This window comes from Ascaphus truei, chromosome 14 (assembly GCF_040206685.1).
Source record: "Ascaphus truei isolate aAscTru1 chromosome 14, aAscTru1.hap1, whole genome shotgun sequence".
Classification (NCBI taxonomy): Eukaryota; Metazoa; Chordata; class Amphibia; order Anura; family Ascaphidae; genus Ascaphus; species Ascaphus truei.
In genome coordinates, this window is record NC_134496.1 from 47933805 (window position 1) to 47960147 (window position 26343).

The 26343-nt window shown below is 41.5% G+C and overlaps 1 protein-coding gene across 10 annotated transcripts in view; it reads right to left on the minus strand.

Moving 5' to 3' along the window:
• Nucleotides 1-26343, minus strand: part of ECT2 (epithelial cell transforming 2) — a 33399-nt gene continuing 7056 nt past the window's right edge. For 2 of the 10 annotated variants that reach the window (XM_075570767.1, XM_075570769.1), the window contains 20 exons: nucleotides 25497-25570; nucleotides 24161-24291; nucleotides 23556-23671; nucleotides 23400-23462; nucleotides 23065-23287; nucleotides 21861-22238; nucleotides 20530-20666; nucleotides 19699-19818; nucleotides 19212-19280; nucleotides 18707-18817; nucleotides 17673-17769; nucleotides 17445-17526; nucleotides 16743-16821; nucleotides 16386-16505; nucleotides 15252-15390; nucleotides 6443-6597; nucleotides 2951-3058; nucleotides 2212-2358; nucleotides 1459-1791; nucleotides 1-261 (listed from right to left, as the gene is read on the minus strand). In XM_075570767.1, the coding sequence (XP_075426882.1) occupies nucleotides 1474-1791; nucleotides 2212-2358; nucleotides 2951-3058; nucleotides 6443-6597; nucleotides 15252-15390; nucleotides 16386-16505; nucleotides 16743-16821; nucleotides 17445-17526; nucleotides 17673-17769; nucleotides 18707-18817; nucleotides 19212-19280; nucleotides 19699-19818; nucleotides 20530-20666; nucleotides 21861-22238; nucleotides 23065-23287; nucleotides 23400-23462; nucleotides 23556-23671; nucleotides 24161-24291; nucleotides 25497-25570 (2667 nt within the window). In that variant the 3' untranslated portion in view covers nucleotides 1-261; nucleotides 1459-1473. The remainder of the gene's footprint in view (nucleotides 262-1458; nucleotides 1792-2211; nucleotides 2359-2950; nucleotides 3059-6442; nucleotides 6598-15251; nucleotides 15391-16385; nucleotides 16506-16742; nucleotides 16822-17444; nucleotides 17527-17672; nucleotides 17770-18706; nucleotides 18818-19211; nucleotides 19281-19698; nucleotides 19819-20529; nucleotides 20667-21860; nucleotides 22239-23064; nucleotides 23288-23399; nucleotides 23463-23555; nucleotides 23672-24160; nucleotides 24292-25496; nucleotides 25571-26343) is intronic. The other 8 variants (XM_075570774.1, XM_075570775.1, XM_075570776.1 and 5 more) reach the window with 6 other exon arrangements.

Genomic DNA, 26343 nt, shown 5'->3' on the forward strand with positions numbered 1-26343 from the left:
TTAGGTGGCTAATCAATATTTTATTACATAAAAACAAAAATGGACAACTTCATCCTAATCTGCTATGAAGTGCTACGAATAAGAGAGTACCGTAATGAAACTACAATGTCTTTAAAGAACAGCCAGCTGCTTTTGTCAGTTACTCAAGAAATATAAAGCATCCGGAAACACTTATATCAGGTGGGTTGTTGATCGGCTGAAGGTATGGTATTTCCGTTCAAACATGGATGGTAGGTTTACCAAAGAAGGTGATGGAACATTCTGTAACACGAAGAAAAACAATTGTTTGATTCAAAACAAAAAAGTGTGTAATTGAATTGGCCAGATGCGAAGCCATGATTTTAAAGATTACGACAAAGGTGTTTGTAATTATTAGACAACTTTGAGCGAAAGTATAGAATTGTTTTCCCCTTCAAAACACAAAAAGGCTTTAGAAACACACTGGTATTTGCCTTTGTGATCCGAAGAGAAAAGGATTGTGTGACGAATATATGGAAATAAACCAATAAATGGCATGACAACACCTGCTTTTATATATAAACAGTAACCCATTACCCCACAATACATCTATTGTGCACCTCATGCTTTTGTGATAAGTGGAATCTTTCTTTCCAAGTCTTACATGTGCATTTATTTCCCAACTCTCACCATTTACATTTGGCCAAACATTTTCAAAGGATACGGCAGAAATAACTATTTCATGCAGTCTGGAGTCCATTGCAAATTTTAAAAGCTGTAAGCAAATCAAAGTACAGCACTTGGTCATGTGCGACATATATACATATATCTGGAAATGTCCAGTGTTCTGACAGATGAGCGTCTTCATTTCCAATTCAATTTCCTAGATTAGTAGGTGTGAAGCCAATGCAGCGCTTTATAATGGTGGCAAGTATACACTTAAAAATGAAAAGGCCTGTGTATTTTGGTGCAAATTAGAAGTGTGAAAGTTGGACCCAACCCCAGTTTTTATAAAGTACTGGAATTATGGTTCTCTTTTGAAAATGTTCAGTCAATGACAGAATTGTATGTCTCATTTAACTCACTACTGAACATTTCATCTGAAAAAGCAGCAACATGTAGTTGGTGGGCTGACACCGTGAATAAGGAACTAGTGAGGGAAAGAAAGAACAGGCACAACTCACATTTAAATAGTCTTCACAAAATGTGTTATTTGATAAATGAGCTGAAGCCAACAGTTGACTAAAAAAACCAACAATCCACTATAGAATTAAGTTGCCTGACATTAAAAAATGTATTCATCTCCTAATCACTTGACTAAGATTAAAATCCTTGGAAAGAAAGACTTTATAAAACAAAAAAAGCTATACATTATTAATAAAAAGCAAGTTGAAACCAAGGTTTAACACCAGTGTGGACAACATGTTCTATGCCATACATGTGCCCAGCCAACCATAAGTGATTCAACTAGTGCAACTAATAACAGGCTACTAAGCTCACTTAATAGCGTGTGGATCAGAGAGGGGTCTCCCTTTTCATGGGCAATGGTTTCTTGCTGCAGGAAAGCTCAGTTCCCTGCCCGCTCTGTTCTGCCCATTCTGTTGCAGTAATGTGTGGTATGGTGTGGGGTTGGCACAATAACTGGGAAACGAGAGGTGACTTGGGGGGGCTGGATTGACTAGGTCCTCCTTTCAAAGGACTAATAGGGGAATCTGGGCAGAGAGCAGGATGAGATCTAGGACTGAGAGCACTCCCATCCAGGGAGTTTGATCGCTGAACGCTAGGGTGTTTGGCTGGTCCATTAATGCTGAACGTAGATGAGGAACGAGTCATCTATAAAACGGGAATGAATGATCGGTTACAGGGACAGAAGCAAAAGGCGTACATAGAACACGAGAATAAATATTCTATTAAAAATATATATATTTCAATAAATTTAGATGTTTATACACATCCTGGTCACAATTTCCAATAAAAGCCTACAAAAACAAAGTGACTTACTATGCAAAATATACTGCATAAAAAGGATTCGAAGTAGGCGCCTTATATTTACACATACGTAAACATAAGGCAATGTGTATGCACATTTTAAAATGATAAATATGCCAATTAAAACAATTACACAACTAAAAACTAAAATGGTGACATTTTGATTTGGGGTTTATATAAATCATGCCAGATCTGATATAACATTTCGTGCCAAGTAGTCGCCTTTGTGCACAGAAATGGAACCATTAACTGGATTTTACTCACTGCTAGTGACGAGGTACTCGGCATGCGACAGCTTGCAAAACTCACACTGCTCGGGCCAGGACTTCTTCCATCGGGTGAGTTATGCACCATCAGAGCCCTCTGTATGGCTCTTTTGGGAGTTTTGGAGAAAGAAAAAGCTCGAGTGACCTGAACATAAAATACAAGAACAATGAGAAAGGTTTAAATTGCCCCATCTTCATTACACCTGAATGAGAAGGGTGGGGAGCCATGCTGGTCCTTTCTTCCATGTAGTAACAAAGGAGGGAGAGTAGGGGGTGTGGTACCTTTTATAAGACCAACAAGTGGTTGATAGGTGACAAACTTTCCAACCTCTCGGGGTCCTCCATCGAGAAACCCCTACCCGAGAGGCTGGAAATCTTGTAACATCAACTACTTGTTGGTCCAATAAAAAAAGTTATCATACAACCTACTCCCTCCGGTTCCTTTATTACTACTTCCATTTGGAAAATAATCAACCCTGTGTGTACTATTGACACAAGTAATACCATTAGCAAATCATGGAAATTCAAGTCATTTTTAAATATTATTGCTGGATTTCCATTTAATCTAGTCTTTATTCAACTTCATTTATGGAGCACAAGACCTGAATATGAAAATGCTGGCATAGATATAGGAAGTTATTTCCTAATACATTAAAGTACATGATAAAATATCTTCTATTAAGTTTTCAAAAATTAGATCTTTAATAAAAAAAAAAATCAATTTAAGGTGGACTTACTTTTTTGGACGTTTTCTTTATGGCTCTCGACGCCCTACTCAGAGTACTGTCCACATCCTTTGTGTTCACCTCTAATGAGTCTGGATCAGTAGTATAAATCAGATTTTCCTACAAATAAATTCATTTACATACATTTTTTTTGTCAACAGGAGAAAAAAAATAAAATAAATAAACTTGCCGCAAAAAGTCAATTTCATAAGAGGCCATTAGAAAAGAAGAGATTTGTGAGCAACAATACCATGGGAAGGCTTAGTGTTATTTAAGCCTTTACTGCCATCAAGTGGAAACCAACATAGAAAGTTGTTAAACTGAAGGTGAAATTGACGGTTTCTTCAGAAAATTAGCATTAAATTAAATCTTTGCATGGCAACATTGAGCCATAGTTAGGCGTAAACTACGGATTCTATTTTTTTTTTTTTAAACAGGAAGAGGACCCTGAAGAGGAATGTGAACATCTGACTGAACGGAGTGTCGGAATAAATAATTTCATGCATTTACTGCCATATTAAATGTACATCCCAGTTTAATATTGCTGCAAACACACCAACACATACAGTAAATGTAAAAAGCTGTCACTTGTTAGACAGGGCCCGATAAATATCCGACAGCGAAGCCTCATTCCTGTGAAGAGCACTCGTATCACTACATACAGATTTGGGGACCAGCACCATCTTGCTTGGCACTTTGTAAGGTCTGTACTTGCTCATATTGCACAGTGGAATGTACCGGTTACCGTAGTGCACGTTAGTATAGAGCTGTCTACTTGGATATATATAGTACAGTATATAAATTATATGCAAGGAGGACATCAGAATAATTCATAGAACAAAGAAAGGTGCAGTAACTGAGACTTGATTAAAAGACATCTTCATTCAAAGAATGAAAACATTTATGGTACATACAAAAAAAAACAGGTTCTTTCATTTCTGTATGTAGAGAGGCAGTCTTATCGCATAAATCTATTTAACGTAATTGGCTTTCTTAAAGTGATCTAATCACCCATAAGAAATGGATTTTATTTTAATTGGGAACTCGAAAACGCTTAATTTGATTCCTTCTTTTTATGCACCCCATACACGTTACACTAACCACAGGAACAGGCCTGACCTGGCACACTGATGTCACCATATGCAAGGTCATGGGAACAGTGACATCACACCACACGGAGCAGCGAAATGCAGTGAAACCAATGCCAATTTCCATCTTAGGTTTCCATCTTTGTCAATAAATATTTATATAAATAGGATCAAAGTAACAATTCAGGACACCCAGTAAAAGAATGGCAGTCCGAGGAAGGAGAAGCCAGCATTGGAACACGTGCACATAAAAAAGGTGAGGCAGGAGCCAAATGTCTCCCACGGACAATGTATTTTGAGTCCAAAAACTATAACACAAGAGACTTTGTAGATTAGGGTACACAGAGGATTCTTCATCTAGGAATAAATTAATTTCAATTAAGTTCAATCAGTACTGTGTAAACAATATTGCCAAATAATAAACTTAAATTTCATATAGTGCTTTTCTTCCAGTGGGACTTGCACAGCGCAGTATAGTGCAGTACAGTGCAGGGGTTCGCAAACTTTCCCGTTTGCACCCTCCTACCTTGCTCCCCCCCCCCCCCTGCTGCGCTCCCTTCCTGTTCCCCAGCGTTTTATGACATCGTGTGATGCCGCGTCGCCCAGAATATTCCGGAGACCAGGTACGGGACTTAGAAGCCCCAGTTTTTTTTTTCCTTCAGTAAAGTGAAAGCACTTGGACATGAAACTCCTATTCTCAGAATTTGTTCAGTAACCAGAGGACTTCGATTTAGGGCTTATACTGAAGTAACTGCAACTACTGAAGTCATGTTATAGATTACCGGGTAAATAAAGTAATTTGCTTTAAATGGCAGAAGCCTAGTTTTGCTCCGGAATCAAAATATAGGATTAGATCGCTCTGAATGTTACATTTCCAAGCGTGGGCCTTGCGCCTTGCTGTAACACACACGGTAGTCACAGTAGCTGTGGGAGGGAAATGTGAGCGCACTGCCTCCTAGTGGTCTGCTGTGTTTACACAAACTAAAGTTCATGTTTGTACAGTATTGCTCTGCTAATGGCTTTTACTGCAACAGGGGAGGAGTGAATTTAAGTTTCAAACTGCCAATGAAATAGAGTTGACAACTAAAAGTATACTTCATAAAAAGCTGGATGCTAAAGAAGATTCTATCCTGCGCAATATGGAGACTAGTAGCACAAACGCGAGCACACCCAAAACGTCTGCAGGTCACTAGTGACTTCAGTCATGTGAACAAAGCATCTTGCAAGTATTTAAAAGTTAAGGTTTTCACTTAAAGCAGCAATGCCACCAAAAATAAATATTTTAAATAAAAAACAGCTTTGGAACCAGGGGGTGGAAGAGACTGTTTCTGCGCCAGATACCGCAGTTGCCGGCATTATCCCGAGGTATTTAAAGAACCAAAAGAAAACTGCAACAGATGACGCTGTGGCCTGACACCAGGGATACCTCTAAAACCAGACCAGTTGGCCTTCGAGAGCTGGACTTGGCCACTCCTGGCTAAGAGGGTCACTAATGCATGCAGATGCTTTGATCGAGTAGGTAATAAAATAATTTAGCAAAATTGAAATAACGAACATTAGCCATCTTCAAAGAGCTAGTTTCAACTCCTTCAGCGTACAAAGCATTAAGCACAAGATGTGTATAACTGCTGGGGAAAAGACAATTACACATTCCAGTAGCCTCATCAGTTAAACTCAAAAACCAACTAACAGAATAAAAATACAAAACAAAAAACAAAGAACATTAAAGCTGCAGTTCAGTCTTTGTTTTTTGTTTTTTTTTAATTTTTTTTTTTTACTTCAATAGTTTCATGTGGGCAATCTCTAATTACCTAAAGAATTGTATAGCTGCAGGTCAATTCCTTCTCCATGTATTGATCGGCGAAATTTGGTGACATAATTAGTGAAGGGATCTGTTTTTCTTCTGCTTCTGTCTCTCAGTGGAAGCTCATGAATATTCATGAGCACTCCTGCACTGACATGTGCTAGAGGGAGGGCAGGGCTGACAAAGTGGTGTGCCAGGGCTTGTGACAGGACATGAAGGGGCAGTGCCTTAGCAAAGGGTTGTTAAAATAGAATACAAGAAAATTGGTCTTTCAAAGTTGTTTTTTTAAAAACAGAAAATGCTAAAAGTATTTTTTCTCACTACAGAACTGATTTATTAAAAAAAACACACATGCAGGATATTGACTGAACTGCAGCTTTAATGCCACACATTCTCTCCCTGTTAAGCAAATCACTAACTTTCTGTACTGCACATAGCAGATCGCCCAAATCTCTTAGAAAACATGGCAGCATGAATACTTCGCTTAAGTTTCCTGGAAAAACAGACGGTTAACACCGTGGACAAAATTGCAAGTGCAGAACAGTGTGCCGTAGTGTGTGGAAAGCACTTTAAAACACAGTCACATTGATAAGCCAGTAGGAGAAAACTTACAGCATCTGCTTTACAAATGGTGTTGGCTACATGCCGGCAAACCATCTTCAGCCAATCCACCTTCGGAGGCTCCTCTGTTGTCAGCTGGAAACTAAATAACTGGTTTGTCTGTTCTGTTGGAGGTCGTACTACCAAAGCAAATGCATTGTGGCAGTCTGCAAATGTGAAAGGAAGCATTAATCAGGTTTATAATGTTCCATTTTGCAAACAGTTATTCAAGAAGTACAACATTGTTTTTCAATAATATGGGCTCCAATGCCCTAGGACTTATTTGCTATGATTTAGCCGCTAAGCAATATACATATCAGTAAAACACTGCTTAAAAAAGCACACTCAAATAGCAGGATACCTTGGCATTACATTAGAGTGAAAGCACTCTGCCATGAAACAATTGCCCTACCATTGTACAAGCATTGTAAAATGCACTGTAGTTCTAGCTGTGGGATAGACAGGCACACTGTCTCCTATGTGGTCTGTTGTATCCGCCCAAAGCTCTCTGGTGACATTTTTATTTCCCTGCTAATAATGGTGCAGTGTCCTACTGGCTAACGGGACACGCAAGATTTGGCGGTCATATTGAAAGGGGAGTAACACGCATCTCAGGAGCCAGGGGGTATCCATAACTGGAAATAACACTGTTCAGCTTCCAAGCACCACATGGTTCCAATTAGCAACAGGGATTGCTGCAGTAAATGGAGCTGCTCTTATTCCTGGTTTTATTTAACCATGACTGATTGAATAAACCAGACATGCTCTGGAACGCAAAGGGCTTTTCTTCTGGGGTTAAAGGTGCAGTGCCCACTTACGACCAGGGTGAAAGAATGTCTTGGATGTTTATTAGGTTAAAACCAAGTGCTTGACGACTCTGGAGTACTTAATCTATATCTATATACCTTTATATAGCGGTACACAGCACATAACATTTTTTACAGACCGTCCATGCCCCGATGAGCTTACAATCTGTTTTTGGTGCCCGAGGCACAGGGAGATAGTGACTTGCTGAATCTTGGATGGGTTTTACTGCTCCAGTAGCTTAATTTTCCCTTCTCGTTCTCATTCATATGGGGTTCAGCAAACCAAATTGGCATTCCCTCCACCCCAGGTCGGAGGACCTGCTCAAGCTGAACACACCCGAACACACACACACACACACACACGAACACACAAATGCACACACACCCGAACACAAACACACACACACCCGAACACAAACCCGAACACAAACACACCCGAACAAACACACTAATTGTGATGCGCTGATTCTCATTGGTTGAAAAGTACTATATGAAATAAAGTTATTATCTAATGCAGGGTTTCCCAAACTTTTTTTCCGTGACCCGGTTATTTTTTAACTTCTCCTTTGTGACCCACTAAAATTTTTATCGCCTATACTGGCCTATAGGGCCTGCACAGACACACACACAGCCACTGATATACACACACACACAGCCACTGATACACACACACACACACAGCCACTGACAGACACGCAGCCACTGACACACACACTGATACATACACACAGCTTCTGATACACACACAGCTTCTGATACACACACACGCAGCCACTGACACACACGCAGCCACACAGAGACACTGCTACACACACACACACTGATACAGATACACACACACACACACACACTCGCTCTCCCCTATACACACACACAGACACAAACAGTGAATTACAGGCAACGACGGATGTGGGTGGGAGGGAGGAGGCCAGGGGCACTTGGGTGGGAGGGAGGGAGGGGGCCAGGGGCACTTGGGTGGGAGGGAGGGGGCCAGGGGCACTTGGGTGCGAGGGGGCCAGGGGCACTTGGGTGGGAGGGAGGGGGGGCAGGGGCACTTGGGTGGGAGGGAGGGGGGGCAGGGGCACTTGGGTGGGAGGGAGGGGGGGCAGGGGCACTTGGGTGGGAGGGAGGGGGGGGGCCAGGGGCACTTGGGTGGGAGGGAGGGGGGGGGGCAGGGGCACTTGGGTGGGAGGGAGGGGGGGGGGCCAGGGGCACTTGGGTGGGAGGGAGGGGGGGGGGCCAGGGGCACTTGGGTGGGAGGGAGGGGGGGGGCCAGGGGCACTTGGATGGGAGGGAGGGGGGGGGCCAGGGGCACTTGGGTGGGAGGGAGGGGGGGGGCCAGGGGCACTTGGGTGGGAGGGAGGGGGGGGGCCAGGGGCACTTGGGTGGGAGGGAGGGGGGGGGGCCAGGGGCACTTGGGTGGGAGGGAGGGGGGAGGCAGGGGCACTTGGGTGGGAGGGAGGGGGGAGGCAGGGGCACTTGGGTGGGAGGGAGGGGGGAGGCAGGGGCACTTGGGTGGGAGGGAGGGGGGAGGCAGGGGCACTTGGGTGGGAGGGAGGGGGGCCAGGGGCACTTGGGTGGGAGGGAGGGGGGCCAGGGGCACTTGGGTGGGAGGGAGGGGGGCCAGGAGCACTTGGGTGGGAGGGAGGGGGGCCAGGGGCACTTGGGTGGGAGGGAGGGGGGCCAGGGGCACTTGGGTGGGAGGGAGGGGGGCCAGGGGCACTTGGGTGGGAGGGAGGGGGGGGGGGCCAGGGGCACTTGGGTGGGAGGGAGGGGGGGGCAGGGGCACTTGGGTGGGAGGCAGTGACTGGGTGGGGTGACTTACCTTGCCGCCGGACGCTTTCCCCTGCTGCCCCCGATATACCCTGCTGCCCGGGACGGGAGGTGGGATGGGGGCACGGGAGGTGGGCTCGGGAGGGGGGGGGGCACGGGAGGTGGGCTCGGGAGGGGGTGCCACGGGAGGTGAGCTCAGGAGGGGGGGCACGGGAGGTGGGCTCGGGAGGGGGTGCCACGGGAGGTGAGCTCGGGAAGCTGGCCGCGGGGGGAAACGGGCCGCAGTAGGAGCTGGTACTTCCTCCTCCGTCCCACGTTGGAAGCGGGGGGGAGGAAGGGAGCGGGCCCTGCGCAAGCACGAGGGACCGCAGGGGGAATCGCCGCCATTTTTTAAAATTGAGCATGGGGGACGGGAGACACCGCGCGGCCAGCCTCGCTGCGACCCGGCAATTTTGGTGCCGTGGCCCGGTGCCGGGTCGCGACCCACCATTTGGGAAACGCTGATCTAATGTATTAAAGATCTCAACGGTTAGTTTAGTTTGATCCTATGAGAAAGTTTAACCTGAATCATTCAGTGCATAGTTTACAAACTTGTACATGTCAAATGGATGCTCAGTGTTTCTGCCAGTCATGACACATGGATGTGAAAGGGTTAAGCTTGCTGCCATCTTAAAGCAAGAAGAAAATTTAAAACAACTTACCGTAATTTTCTTTTCCTGGAACCATGGCAGTGGGCACATAGTTACCCTCCCTATGTATGTCTAATGCCTATGTGCCCACTGCCATGGTTCCAGGAAAAGAAAATTACAGTAAGTTGTTTTAAAGTTTCTTCTTTCCTGATCACCCTGGCAGTGGGCACCATTGGGACATACCCAAGCAGCAGTGAAATTTTTTTAGGGAGGGATACATCAGAATAGACAACACCAATTAATACCTTATCAGTTTGACCTTTATTAATACACTTTACACTTATTTCACTACACAGATTCTAACACTCTACGACCAAAGCTTGCGTCAGCTGATGATTGTACGTCTAGTCTGTAGTATTTCAAGAATGTATTGAATGAGGACCAGACTGCCGCTTTGCATATCTGTCCTGGTGTAGCCTGGGCTTTAAATGCTCATGAAGTAGACATGGCCCTTGTAGAATGAGCTTTAATGTTCAAAGGTTTATCTTGTCCTTTGCTTTCATAAGCCTTTTTAATACAAGACACTATCCACTGGGAAATTGTTGTCTTTGATGCTGCTTGACCTTTCTTCGGTCCCTCTGGAATGATGAATAGTCTGTCTGACTTTCTGATATCTCGCATCCTTTCCAGGTACACTTTTAGACATCTTCCCACGTCTAATTTGTGTAGTCTTTCTTCTTTCTTATTCTTTGGTTCTGGACAGAATGACGGAATCACACTTTCTTGATTCATATGGAACTGTGATACAACCTTTGGCAGGAATTGATGTACTGGTCTGAGAACTGCCTTGTCTTGATGTATGACTAGGAATGGTTCCTTGGCTGATAGAGCCTGTAGTTCTCCCACTCTCCTTGCTGAGGTGATTGCTATCAAAAACGCCATTTTAAGCCTGTATAGGTTCAAACGGAGCTGCTGTTAGTACATCCAATACTAGGAGTACATCCAATACTAGGGACAAGTCCCATGTAGGTACCCTGTTCTTGATTTGAGGCCTTAACCTTTTAACTGCCTGAAAGAACCTGATGACCAATCTTTCCATTGCCATATTTCTTTCCAACAAGGCTGATAGTGCAGACACCTGTACTTTCAATGAGCTAAGACTGAGACCTTTCTCAAATCCTTTTTGCAGGAACTCCACTATTGATACAATTCTAGGTGAAAGGAAATTTTGTTTTTCTTTTTCACACCAATCACGAAAGCAAAGCCAGATTCTATGGTATACTCTCGATGTGGAACTTTTCCTTGCTTGTAAAAGGGTTTGGATTGTTTTGTCTGAACAACCTTTCAGTCTCAATGTTTCCCGCTCAATCGCCATGCCGTCAAAGCCCATTGTTTGGCATTCGGATGACATATTGGCCCCTGCCGCATCAACCCTTTGCGATCTGGTATGTGCCATGGTGTATCTACTGCCATATTTACCAAGTGTGTGAACCAAAGCCTTCTTGGCCAGTAGGGTGCTACGAATATCACCGCTGCTTGGTCTTCCCTGATTTTCCTGATTGTTTTCGGAATTAGGGGAATTGGAGGGAACAGGTATGCCAACTTGAAGAGCCATTTGAAACTGAGAGCATCTGTACCTTATGCGCTTGGATGAAACTGTCTGGCACAGTAGTTCCTTACCTGGCGGTTTTGGTGTGTCGTCATGAGATCTATGTCTGGCTGACCCCATCGCTCTACCAGTTCTTGAAACACCTGTGGATCTAATGCCAATTCGCCTGGGTGTATGATGTTCCGACTTAGAAAGTCTGCTGTGACATTTTCTAGTCCTGGGATATGTATGGCTGTAATTTCCGACAAGTGGCGCTCTGCCCAAAAGAGGATTTCTGCTGTGAGGTTCATCAGCTTTCTGCTCCTGGTTCCTCCTTGTTTGGCTATATACTTGACAACTGACCTGTTGTCTGATTCTATTTTTATACAGCCACCTCTTATATGGTCTTGGAAAGCTTCTAAGGCCCTTTGTACTGCTTTTAGTTCCAGCAGATTTGATGGAAGATGCTTTTCCTGGTTTGTCCAGGTTCCTTGCACCAATGTTTCTCCCATCTGGGCACCCCAACCTGTGTTGATCGCATCTGTTGTAATTCTTACCCAGTGCACAGGTTGTAGTGTTTGTCCTTTTTCCAGGTTTCGGGTATCTTCCCACCACTTTAACTCCTGTTTTGTGTGTGGGTGTAACAAGATTCTTTGTCTTGTGTCCTTGTGATTCCCGTTCCATTGTTGCAGAAAATTGTTTTGCAGTGGTCTCATATGTAGTGCTGCCCATTTTGTGACGCTTAATGTTGAAGCGAATTTCCCTAGGAGCTTCATGCATTCTTCTGCTGAAGCCCTGGTAGCTTTCCTGAGCTTCTTTGTTTGCATGGCTATGTCTTGCCTCTTTGCGTCTGGTAGTCTCACTTCTCCTTTTCCTGTATCGAATTCTACCCCCAGAAATCTTAACAGCTGAGTGGGCATGAGATGGCTCTTGTCTCTGTTTATTAACCAACCGTGGCGTTCCAGGAAGGTTATTACCATCTTCTGGTCTTGTTGGAGTTTCTCCAGACTCCTTGATTTTACCAGGATGTCGTCCAGGTATGGGTATATTTCTACCCCTCTTTCTCTCATTTTTGCCACTAGATGGGCTAGAACCTTTGTAAACGTCCTTGGGGAAGTAGCCAGACCAAATGGCAGTGCTGTGTACTGATAATGATCTTGATTTACTGCAAACCTTAGGAATCTTTGATGTCCCTTTGCTATGGGCACATGTAGATAAGAGTCTTTTAAGTCTATCGCCACCATCCAGTCTCCTGGTTGTACCTCTTGAATAATCAGGTTCAACGACACCATCTTGAATTTTCTTATTCTCAAGAATAAATTTACCTTTCTTAGGTCTAGGATTGCTCTGTAATCCCCTGTAGGTTTTTTTACTAGAAAAATCCTGGAATAAATTCCGCTTCCTCTGTCTTCCTGAGGTACCTTCTTTATTACTTCTGCTTGTAATAATTTCTTTAAAGCCAAATTCATCTGCCTTCTTTTCTCCTTGGACTGTATACATGTTATTTCGCCCATATTTCTTCTTGGCATCTCCCTGAATTCTATACTGTACCCCTGACGAATGGTCTGTAATACCCAATTGTCCTGTATTGTTTGGGCCCATGTTGCAGAAAACTGCTTCAGTCACCCTCCTACTAACAACTGCTGGGCCCTCTGACCTTCATGTGGATTTATTCTTTGTGAATGATCCTCTTCCTCTGGAGACACGAAAAAGTTGGTACTGGCCGCCCCTCCATGTTGTTTGTCTTGGGAATGACCTACCAGGTCTATATGACTTTGCTTCTTTATACTGGTTTCTATTAGCCTGTTGGAAACCAAATCTTCTGGCTCTGTTTTCCTGAGGTAAAAAAGTGCTCTTACCTCCTGATGCTTTTGTTATTATCGCATCCAGTTTGTTACCGAAGAGGAACTCACCTTCAAATGGTAATCCACACAAGCTGTTCTTTGATGCTGTGTCAGCCATCCACTGTCTGAGCCATAAAGCCCTTCTTGCTGATACCGCCAGCGCCATAGATTTGGCTGCTAATTTTACTGCATCCAATGAGGCTTCCGCTATGTAATCTGTTGCCCATTTTACTTCTGACAGTGCTTTAAGAATAGCACTTCTTTTTACGCCTTTGTCTATTGCCTTTTCAATGTTGGTAATCCATACTCGCATAGCCCTTGCTGCTGACGTAGTTGCTATGGCAGGTTTGTAGGATGTTCCTGCGGTAACGTATGCTTTTTTCAATACATAATCCATCTTCCTATCCATAGCGTCCTTCAATGACGCAGCTTCCTCTATTGGGATTGTGGTCTTTTTTTACTATTCTGGAAATAGCAGTATCCACCTTTGGGCTGACCTCCCAAAATTTTACCTCCTCTTGTGGGAATGGATACATCTTCCCAAACCTTTTAGGCGTAAATACTCTGGCGTCTGGTCGAGCCAGCTCCACCTGAATGAGGTCCTTAATTACTTGGATAGGAAAGACTCTACCTTTTCTTTGTCTCGCCCCAAAAAGTTTATCCTTCTTGTGGGTTAACCCATAGCACTCTTTTTTTTTTCTTCCATTTTCGAATCCATTTCCAGCACTTGGCTTCTCCCTGCTGAGCGTTCCATGCTGCAGCTCTCACACACACATACACACAGTGTGTTCGTCGCTTCTATGACGTATCAAGTGCTCATGCACGGCCCGCGTGTCTCTGCACGCATCTGCCGGCCGGAACGTGACGCCCGCGCTCCCGTGCACTGTTCCCTGTACCGCAGCGTTCCAGACGCTAGCGCGGTCAATTTGAACCTTTTATCCGGTTCGCAGCTATGGCTGCTCCCCCCTCCGCGTGTAGCGGGCTCCTGGGGTACTTTTACCGCAGCGTACCAGACACTAAACTTCACTACAAGAAACGCAATTGTTTTAACCAATTTCAAAAGTCTAAATTTAGCCACATTGGCTGTTAACTCATGCAGAATTAATTGCATATAATCGCATGTCAGGAAAACCCGTTTATGATATATCACATGATGGATTTGTGCAGAGCAAGGTGCACACTCCCAATAAATCAATGGGGGGGGGGGAGTTTGTTATTTTAAGATTTTATTTTGCATTCAAATTTGGTGTTGAAGCGAGCCTCACATGCAACAATGTTAAAATACTCTCTCATGCTCAATGAACACAATGGTTCATTGTGTTGCTTGTACCAGTGGATGCTGTAATATAAAATGTTGTCAGCACACTATATTGTACCAACATTAGCACTAGACACCAAGCAAAAGCTGAAAGTAGGGGTGTAGTGTTGTATTTCAATATGTTATCAGTGCAGAGCAGATAAGAGAACCGGCTACATTCCAAGTTAGAACTGCATAGAAGATAATCTTAGTCCATTAGAAAGGGTCACAGTCTATGTAACCCTTCTATTATAATAGCATGAATTACGCAAACTTATTCAGAAATCTTAGTGCTTCAGTCACTGAGTTTAAGTTACACTTACTGATTTAAAAAATAAATAAATTATTTTAACACTTTTACAGGTTGGGACATAGGATCCACCCGAGACAATTTTCAGATATGGAGCCCCCTTTCCCCAGATTCACGAGATACTTTACTGGTGAAGTTATGGATTTGAATCTCTCGGGGAAACAAAATGGCTGCAAAGTATTGGGCCAATAGGAAGCTGCAACATCAGTTGTGGCTTCCTATTGGACAGCAATTTAAATCCACTTTAAAAACCAGAAGTAATACCGGTAATTTCACCAGTAAGTATCTCAGGAAGCGGGGGTCCCTGAAACGGAAGTGCTGGAAAGATCTGGAAGAACCTCCGTTTCAAACCTGTAAAATAAAAATGTAGGTTACTTACAGTTGGTTGGGCTTTAAAATCCCCTGCACAAAACACCACATGCACAATATAGATGCAGTACATATTTAAAAATAAAATAAAAAAAATTGTGTGAGGGAGGGGAGAAAGAGGGTGGGGGGGAAGAGACAGGGGAGGGGGTGGAAGAGATAGATACTTTGCTGCTGTGTGTGTATTAAAACCTTATTTCATACAAACCTTCGGTCTCTCGGATGTCAAGTACTTTCTTGATCTGTGAGAGAGGCATTAAGCTTATATGCTTGAGAGAAGCAGGGGGTCTAGTTTGACCATGGGGACTCTTAAAAGCACTAATAACTTTATGCCGTTTTCTTGCAATCTAGTAAAAGAATAAAATGTAGGGATACAAATGAGATTTCAGTGGATAATGCAACATTTTCACTGCTTGAAAAAGGAGTAACATTTTACAAGTTACTAAGCATACATAAAACAAAATCTTCATTAAAAAAGTGGCACAGCAATAAGAGCTCACTATTCATCTAATTCAGTTTAAGTTCTGCACCTTCGCAGATGTTAATGGCCATGAGTAATTTCTGGTAATAAATGGGAAGTCAGCGAGATGTGACCTTGGTGGGAGGGAGGGATGGCCTGCATGTTGTCATTTATGATAGACAACGTTAAATTCTTCACAGCTCCAGAACAAGCAAGATCAGAGCGTTATGACTGGCTACAAACAATAAGAATAGGTAGTCTGCATTCCAAAATCATTCTAAATTATTCAAACTATTAGTCAAGCAGCATTCAAGTTTTTTCCAGGACAGGTACAAACACGCAGACTTATTAAAGGTAGCCAATGGCCAGTTTGCTATACAAACAAACTAGGACATGGCATGGATCAGGGCATTGAGAAGGGCTGGTGTGTACGCCGAAACGTCAGGCATGCTTTGCTGAATAAAACTTTTTGCAATGAAAGCCAAACGTGCCCTTTCTATCTTTGTTGGTATTGCACTTGCTAAACAAGAAACTTCTGTTTAAACTAGATTTTTAGCGAGATATAGAAATCTAGAGATATATATCCATCTTTTTTTTTGTTTTTAATACTCTTCGCATGTCCTGACCATAGGTTAACATTTATAGGGAGCCCATTAAAAATTTAAAAAGCCGCCAGTAGCACCAAGGAGAAGATTCTACTATATATGTTTATCACAGTACCTCAAAAGGTTCAACTGCGTCATTTCTACAACATTTTATTTCATTTAGTCTGAAATGTTATTTATGCTTCTACATCAGTCATCAATTGCCATAGTTTCACCTAAATTCCTAGCCGTCCATTCTTACTATATTGGTTTGTGTGAATATTAAATAGATCCTTACCTCAAGACAATCGTTAAATAGAAAGAGCGTGACCTGCTCACCCCTGTCACAAAGGTCATCACCAAGAGAAATGGTTTCTACTCGCTGGACTAACATTCGGTGGGAAGATAAAAGATTTGCCTACAATAAGGGGAGGAGGAATGTGTGATAACAGGAAACGTCAAAATGGCTCAAATTGCAATTGCTACAAGAATTATACAAATGAAATAGTCCGCTTATTTAACTGGCCAAGTAGACAATGAAAAAACATTCTACAAAATGGATTAAAGGATGTGTGCTTATTGTTACCAAAATACAAACAGTATATTGCATACATAAAGAGATGGGGAATTTACCATATTTGTATTTAATACTTACAGGACATCCATCCACTTCATAGACAACGTCAAAAATCTGCCTTTGCCCTTCAGTTTTTCTTTTATCTTCATTTATGTGACTGTCAGCAAAAACAAATTGAAAGTTGCTTGTATTAAACTACATCAATTGAAAATATCAACTTTTAAAAAGATTGATCTTGTAGTATTCCAGAAATATTTAATCTAAAAACAGTACACAGACAGCTTTCCTCAGCTTGCTACCTAAGGCTGCGGCCAGGGTGAATGAGAGCGCGCTGGCGCTCGAGCTTGGCTGATTTGTGTCCTGCTAGTTGCGCGTGTAGGGGGGCAGCCATGACAGAGAGCTGATTCTCCCTCATTGGGCGAACCGCTCACGTGACGCGTCAGCGAGCGGCAAATCGAATTGATTAGTCTCGCCAAGCAGCTGAGCGCCGTGCGCTCACGGGCACACACGCTCACGCTGGAGCAATGCAGTTGATCGTGCTGAGCGCAAGTGCCCGCTCAGCGTCACCCTGGCGGCAGCCTAAGATTTCACCTCTCCAAATGAAGAGACATTGTAAATCTTGTACTCAGCTCACATAAGGCATCGTCTGTGTATATATCATAATGTTGCATTTTGGTTTTGGATCCATTACAGAAAGCGTAAAAACTGGTTTGAAATAACATGGAGATGAGGCCCGTACACGTTTCAGATCATACAAACATGCAATGTATATTTACTTACGTCATTACTTCTTTTAATGATTCAATAGCCTTCTCCAACATGACTTTGTCTGGGTTATCATCTGCTGTATGTTTCTTGAGGTCTACAACAGTAACAAAAATGTTATGAAGCCTATTCTATTGGGTTTGTGGATAAATAGCCCCGGTAGCAATATACTTAAGACCCAAAGAGCCACCATAGTTTCATGATTTACATTATTCATGATCACTTCTGTGCGTTTCCACTTACCATTTAGAAGCAGGGCAACACTTGGCAACCTTTGAACAGGTCGGATTAATAGTTCAACTAAAGTCTGTCGCCCACATTCAGGCTTGGCTTGATTAATCTGAAAATAAAACGAGTAAATGCAAATCTCAAATATATCCTACATGGTAAAAATCTAATTTTCCATATTGACCCACTCCGGTATTTCTTCAGTAAAATCCATTGTATTTGTACTATTTATCAGCAAATATTAAAAGCTTGCACAGGCCACAGTACATATTAATGGTCTTCTCTCCATCTCTGCCAATCATTTTATTATTCACTTTGCAACAAAAGGGAAAATAAAAATATCACTTGATCACATTCACGTGTCTCAGACAGGTCTGCAGCACTGCCTTTCCCCCATTATCTCTTAGCATACAGTGCTTCCACTGATGCCAAGGACTCTGGGTAATGACATGCAATGTGCACTTGCCAGGTCACCTTAAGGGAAAACCATTTAAGATTTATTTAAGGGAAACATATACACATTACAGCAATGTGCAGCAAGTCAAATACTGGAAACCAACATGTAAGGGTTACCAACAAAAAAAAAATTGCGCTAAAAAGGTTTGAAAAGCAATATCGGCCATAATTACAGTTCGTTCCCCCCGCTACCCCAACAGAATTTAGACTGGAGACTGTAGTCCCAGAGACCGTTACACTTTCTGGTTCCGGTGCACTTCCTGGATTTACCTAGAACATAACAGAATACAGATCTGCTTCAGTGTTCCTTAAATTGCATATCTAGTTTGGACGTTATGGTCAAAATCAGTCCAGCAACAGCCCCAAGCAGAGGTCATTTATACACCTGTAACACCACTGTTCCTCTCCAATAGTTACAATCAGTTATTAAAAAGTAAAAAATAAAAAAAATTTGAGCTGTGTTTGAAAAGGAGGATTGTGCGTCAACTAAAACAGGTATAATAGACTTGTGCAGTTACACCAAGTAATTAAAATCAATAAGAGATGCTGTAAAGGTTTATACTTGGACGAGTTTTATTTTTTAATTTACATACCTTCAGAAAAGCGTGAAACCGCGGCTTCAGCCGCTCACATTTTATTATCGTTTCCTTGCTCATTTCAAAGAAGTTTACAAAAGGTGGGTAGATTTTCACTAAATCTTTTGACTGAAAAGACATTAAAACAAGTTACATTATTTTTTTTTACAGAAACCTGCTCTAATATTTGAAGGTTAAGGATTTGTAAGCAAAAAAAAATAAATAAAAGTGGGACTACAGTGTGGTGTTCGTCAAGGCAAGCAAAATTGCTAATAGGATACATCCGTGAAACTAAATTAAACTGTGAAAGTCAAATGGAGACTTAAAGGTCATTCTTCTTGAGTTCGCAGTAGGATTTAATAAGATAAAAAAAATAAAAAAATATTGTATTGCTAGAAATAGTAAAAAGGTCATTCAACATAGGTAGATTAAAAATATATATATATTTCAATTAGAGCCGTATGCATCTTTCTAAAACGATTAGAAATTAAAAACAATAAAAGTAGTCCAAGCTTTCACTTGCATAGGTAAGAATGACATCCCCAATGCTTTTGGTTTCTGCCCAGTCAATCATGAGGTTTTCAAGGTCACCCTGGAAAGAAAAAGTTGCCAGTTACAGATTTATTGGAACATACACATATTTTAAACACATGGGCTGCTATAGGATCCTACATCACTGCAAAAAATAAAAATATAATATAAAACAGTCACTGAAATTTCAAATGCATATTTGGCGCTCATTAAAAATAATTTTATTTCATTTTAAACCATCATATTATAGGGCTTACATTTTTGATCTTCCCAAAACCCGTTTAGGATGGTACAAAAGGAAAAACAAACAGATGCAGGAGATTTTAAAAATCCATGTACGTAAATACTTGACTCAAGAAAAAGTAAAACTATGAAATCATTGACCACTCCAGCAAAAAAAAAAAAAATTTGATTAAAGGGCATAAAATGTATTGGGTTTAAAAAATAATAATAAAAAAAAAAACAAAACACAGTGTTACCTTTATTTTAGTGTGCAAATCAAGAATATCTGGGATACTGCCAAAAATAGTCTTGATCTCTTCTTGCGCCAGGAGTGGGCCTCCTAACTGTCCATCTTTTTCTAGTGGAACATGAAAAAGCTGCCAAAGTATTTCAAGGTCAATATTAAAATAAATTCCCAATGCAAATATCAAGAGATACTAAAAGGATTACATAATTGAATTTCAATACAAAATTTGATTACATATTACCACCAGTGTAACAAATAAAAGATTACACATAGATTTCATGGCTAGGCACACAAGTTTACCTTTCCTGTCTTGCCTTCAAATACTCTGAACAAGCTACCCGTCTTTCTAAACAAGCTCCTCGCCCTTACTACACACAGCATGTATCATCAGAAATCTGACTCCAAAAGACTGTTCATGGTCCCAAGGTTCAACAAAGTATCCGGCCGCTCCTCCTCTTACTGTGCACCCCAAAACTGGAACAATCTACCGGAGACTAACATCAGCCACCAGCAAGTTCTTTCAAAAACTAAAGCTGGTCTCACATTTTAATCTTATATATGATCTTTCTGTGCATGCAATGCCTTGTATATAATGTATAACCCTGTTTACTAAACTTAACCATGCATTTGTCATCAGAACTCTGTGCCCAGGACATACTTGAAAACGAGAACTAACAATGTATTACTTCCTGGTAAAACATTTTATAAATCAAAATAAATTTATTCACCATTATGGAGGATGTGTATTTTGCCAAATATTGCAACACAAGTGCCCAATTGGTATAGTAATTTTGCCTTTTAAGAGTACACTCCAAATAGACATTCATATTACACGGATTACCTGTACGATTGTAGTGAGAATGTCAACATAATTGCTCTCAGTTTGATATAATTCCATAGCAACCTGCCATCTTGCTGACTGTTTCTGTGGCAGAGGCGTGGAGATTTTGCAGGGCTTTGGGCAGACTTTTGGTGTATCTGTTAAATAGAAGTTATTGAATATTTTTTAAGTAAAATGTGTCCGCACCAAATCATTTTCGTCCAACTTTTTTGACAGACCTAGAATCTGGTCGGATGCATCAACTCAGCACAAGAAAATAGGATATTAATTTTTTAATGCATTTAATTAAGTGTCAACCCCTAAAATCAGTGGTGCTCAACTCCAATCCTCAAGACCCAACAGGTCAGGTTAAGGGATTTCCCAGCTTCAGCACAGGTGGCTCAGTCTAAGACTGAGCCAACTCTGCTGAAGCAGGGACTGATTGAGCCACCTACAGCTGGGATTTTCTTAAAACCTGACCTGTTTAGGGGTGGGAAAATGGGGGGCGGGGGGATTCCTTGAGGACTAGAGTTGAGCACAATTGCTCCAAATAAATCAACTTTGCTACTGTATCTGGTTCAATGTGACAGCTGCATTTCTCCACATGCAACAGATGAAGCACAACTAGTGCGCAGATTTAAATTTACTTTCCTTATGTAAAGTTTCAATGTCAATATTTGTATTGCCAATGGCAAGTCCCATGAAAAACACGGGCTCTCATTCACAAAGCTCTTTGTTTGCTCCAATGGGCGTTCCGTGCAGGTTTTGCACTTAAAAGGGGAGAAGTATAAATCCCTTACAACCACCATTGCTAGCACACACATACATAAAAAAAAGCCTACATTATGAACACCAGAATGGAGGGAAATAGGGCACATTCATAAAGTACCGGGTAATCGTAGCCCCATGGACTTAAATGGCGTTGACACCGGAGCGGGTATGATCACCTATACCGGCGCTTGATTAACATGGACACAATGGATGAAAAGTCTTCAGAAAGGAAATCATGCCAATTATGTGTTGGAAGCCACGTGATGAAATAATTAGGCAACCGTTTTATTACATGTTCAAAGAAATTTAAGTGTCAACCACTCTTAAAAAAAAAAATGTAATCCCGTTTTGAATATTACCAACATTTACATTGAATTCTGAAAGCGGGAACTCCAATTCATATTCAAACCATGTGCAGACTAAACTAAACTTCATATTTGATATTCTATCTGCATTAGCATCATTTTGCAAAACATTCTTGCAGAATAAGTGCTTCTTGTGGTATTTTTACACATACGGCACTTTAGTAAATTCGTTTACATTAGAAAGTAAAAAATAAAGTTCTGCAGATGTCTGCTTACTAGTGGTTGTAAACTGTGAAAGCATATCTGCATAATGGACATTCATTACTCCACATGGATCATCAGGAGGCATATTCCCCTGTAAGCGCTGTTCCTTTTCAGGGAATAGGACCTTTCTGCTATCTGAAGCTGTTAGGAAACGTCTCCTGTTATCAAGACACAAGCTTTCAGATTTCCTGCTTGGGGTATCCAGTGTTTGCTCTGTGGAGCGGGGTTTAAAGTCTAACACATCTGCCACCTTCACATGCTGAATTGTAGCAAAATCTCTAAACATATTACTTTCTTTTGAACATCTGCTTGGTCTTTTCCGTGCATCCTTCCTTGTCTGACTACATTTATTACTTGAATGATAGTTCTGTCCTCTCTCACAATTTCTCTCTGCACAAGTTAAAAAAAGATATAGAAGGTTATTTGATCATCTTCAAGTTTACACATAGCCCTGACTTTCTACGGGTTTAAATATATGTATATATACGACCAACTTTAACATACTGAAGTCATTAAGAGGCTCATGTTTTTTGAAGCACTTTGGGGTTTGATCGATTACTTTTGTTAATTCATCTAAAGCACACCCTTTAAAAGCTCCCATATGAAGCTGTAAAGCATTTCTCAGAAACCCACTGAACGAGCCTGTGCTCGGACATCTGATGCATCATATTAAGTTCTAGACGTAATTAAGATTGTAAAAATTAAGGTTCACCTATGACCCTGCCGTAGTAAAAAGGTACAGAGCACAGCAGAAAATGGCCACACAAAAAAAATAACCAGAAATGAATCAGCATAGGATAAGTAATCCAGGGCAACGCCAATAATACAAAGATCAATTTATTGCAAGCTCAATAGGGTGGATGGACAAGATGAAAACGCACCTACGCGTTTCGTGCCTGAGCACTTTCAAACTGTATATTTCTTATCAGATTGGGAAATCATCAGTGTCTCATCTTGTGGTTTGTCAAATTGACACCACTAGACACATCCCTCTCTGGGCTACATTATACAATCTTATATGGGACATTCATTACAAGTATCCGGACTTTTATGAATTATATATGAAATACGAGAAATTATTTTCTTCTACAGAGCCACCTTCGATTCTGAGCACCTCTCTACATCTAACTTCACCTATGACCCTGCCCAAGTATAGAAGGAAGAATGTGAATGGTGTAACTTGGCCACGCCTATCCACCACAGGGCATCACTATACCTGAAAAAGACTTCCCCGATTCCGGTGTGTTTGAGATATCCAGCAGCGATCCCATGGACAAGGAATGTTCAGCTGAAGGACGTTTGCGTGGAGGAAATGGCGAGATGTCCGTCTCTCTGGTTAGTTGAGCAAGGGTATCTTTCAAGCGCCGTTTCTTACGATTGCTGTTTGGTGTGTTCAGGGAGAGCATGGACACAGACTTTTTGAGCACTGGACTGTCATGCTACAAAGAAAGCAAATGCATTTAACATCAGGATTTTAATAAATTAAGAAAAATAACCACACACAAAAAAAAAAAAAAAACACCAAACGAAAAACCCAGCGCTCACATGTACCTTTTCAAACAGATACATGGTTTCTCCAGCTCTGGCATCCATTTGTATACTTCCCCAAAACCACTGAGAAAGAACAGAAAAATATAACACATCAGCGATTTAGAAAATGACCGACATTTAAAGTGTAATAATACGTTGCGAGTTGGTACTGCTCACCTCTTGCTTCACAACATACAGTCTCTTTGGAGGCTCGAAGGGGAACTCTTTCACAGAGTTTTCTTCCACAACTAGATGAGTGCATTTTTCATCACCAACAGGTAGAAAGATCCCCCCTAGTGTATTAGAATTAACATCATTTAATTAATGGAGTATCAAGAACATATACATATACATATACATATATCTATCTCACTTGGAAATATTAAAATGTACAAAATCTGAATTAGTATACAAAATAAAACATTTGCTTTCTGCATTAAATTCTCTGCTTGGATTCGAACCATGAACCAGCTCGACAATCAGAAGTGCAAGTTATACCTCCAACAAAGGACCTCTTAAAACGTCCAGCAACCGTGTCTTCTCAACTAGCACATTGACACCAAAATAAAGATCTTATACAGGTCGTTGCAACAGAAGATTATTAAACTGCACTTTTTACTTGAATGACAGTTGGCAAGTCCTGAGGCGCGTCTGTATGCTGGCTAGCAGAGGATTTTAACCAGTAGAGTCTTTATAAAATTGTATAGGCTTTCCCACAATTTCATGAACAAGATTGTTGCTTGCAAGCAAGTGTAAATTTGTACTGCCATTTGTTTGAATACCTTGCATTTCAGTCATTTCTTCCATGTTGACTCTCTCGTCCTCAGAAAACCCAAGAAAACTTAATATGCAGTCTTGGAACGGAGGAACTTTGAACTCATTTTTAAACTCATCATCTGCTGCATTGAATTCACTAAAAAACAAAAAAAAACAAATCCACATCAATATGGGAAAACTCAGAATCTCAACACAAGAAGAGCATTAGTTTAAACATCTTCCTATATACTACACGTAATAATGCTTCATGAAGTAAAGCAATTAAGTCAATCAATAAAGCAGCCATTTGTTTTAGATCATCCATCTGCAACATGGAATGTGTTTCACAAGCAGACAAACATGGACATTTTGCTACTTTTTGTAGCCTTAAACTTAAAGCAAAGCATAGTGAACAATATTTACCACGTCATGCAATTCCATAGGACACCTTCCCAGCACCAGAAGACCCTTTATAGTCGATTCAAGTGAACAGGCCATAACAGACCCTCCAACATTAGGCACAATTGAAGTTTCTCTACTCGTGCTGGATGGAGCTACTTTCAAGCCATGTCAATTGAAGTTCCTCAACCGAGGGGTGCGTAAAGTTTGGATCCTGCGCTCCCCTGCCTGCTCACTTCCCATGTCAAATGGCAACGCGTCTCCACGGCATAATTTGATGCCAGGTTACCATGACGATGCGTCACAGAAGACCAGGTGGGAGAAGCTGCAGAGGCCTCACGCAGTCCCCAGGCATTTAATTTAAATGTCTTGGGAGAGAGTGGGGCCTCTCTAGCTACCAAATCCCCCCGGAAAATCTTGCATGACATCAGATGACCCTGCAGCATCATTTTACGCCACATTAGAGGTAAGGATATCCCTGCTTCAGCACAGGTGGCTCAGTCAAATATTGAGCCACCTGTGCTGAAGCTGGGATATGATGAAAACCTGATCTGTTGGGGCGTCATGAGGGACTGGAGTTGAGAGCCCCTGCATTAAAGGTTTAATGGGTACAGTTTCTCTTATAGGAAACAAAAACCACGCAGTGTACCAGATAAATAGGAACAGTTGGAAGGTATGGAGCAAGAGGTCTTATGGAGTAGCACTACTTAGCAGATATGGCCCATTATCTTCTGTTCTCAGGGGTGGACCAATGGAAGTGGTAAAGCTATAACAATTAGTCTTTACCTTCACCTCAAGTTCTAGTCTATCCAAAAAGGAACCAACGTTTCATATAGTACATGAAATGTTGATGTAAAAAGGAATACAATTCTTAACACACTAACTCGCTTAAAAACCACCACCACCACACTGTAAAATTAGACCTGAAACAAAAACTAGTTTGCCTTAATACAAAGTACTTACAGCTCATTCCTTTTCTCCCACGCTTTTAAAATCCAGTCAGCCCTCATGATGGGAGTGCCCAGACTCACAGCAACCTAAAAATCAGAGCAATATGTGTAGCGATCATCAGAATGGGCTGAAGTGACAAAATAAGCAGATACCATCTATTGCAAATGAAGATATTACAACCATTTGGCTGATCAGAGGATAGAACTAGTGGTTTATAGTAATGTAACTAATGTTTATTTCTCCATTTTAAAGAAATAATCCATGCAAATATCCTACATGATTTTGTAAATAAATCACTTTCCTGTTTGTGCTAATTTGTTGCAAATATTCCCAGCAGTTTGAGCTGTTAACTCTAATAGAATACATTGTAGCTGCTGAGTTACACTGACTGAAGGATTGATTGAAATTGAAAGGCAGCCATTTAACAAACCCTGGGGAGCAGGATCTTTGCTGATCGAACACAGGAGAACAAATCTATCGGCAGCTTAGGTAATTAGTTTTCAATGTGTTGGACTGTCCAAGTATAAATATTATTGACTATGTCTTTGGCGACTGACAAGAGACCAGAATTTGACCAACTCCAGTTTTACCACTGAAATGTCTTGGATACAAAATTTAAATATTGAAAGATGCAATCACACAGCCAGTTGCATTGCTTGGGGGCCTTTGATTTAGGAAGTGTTTGCCAAATTAAGTGTTTTCTTTGCCCTTATCCCAGACTGGCCTCAGAGAACCTATAAAAGATAAGCAGAGGCGGGTAGCGAGGACTATGGCTGTGCAAGGATTTGCTGATCCGTGACATCACACCGGTCCCACTTTAAAAAAAAACCATGTCCAAATGCCAGATTTGAATAAAACA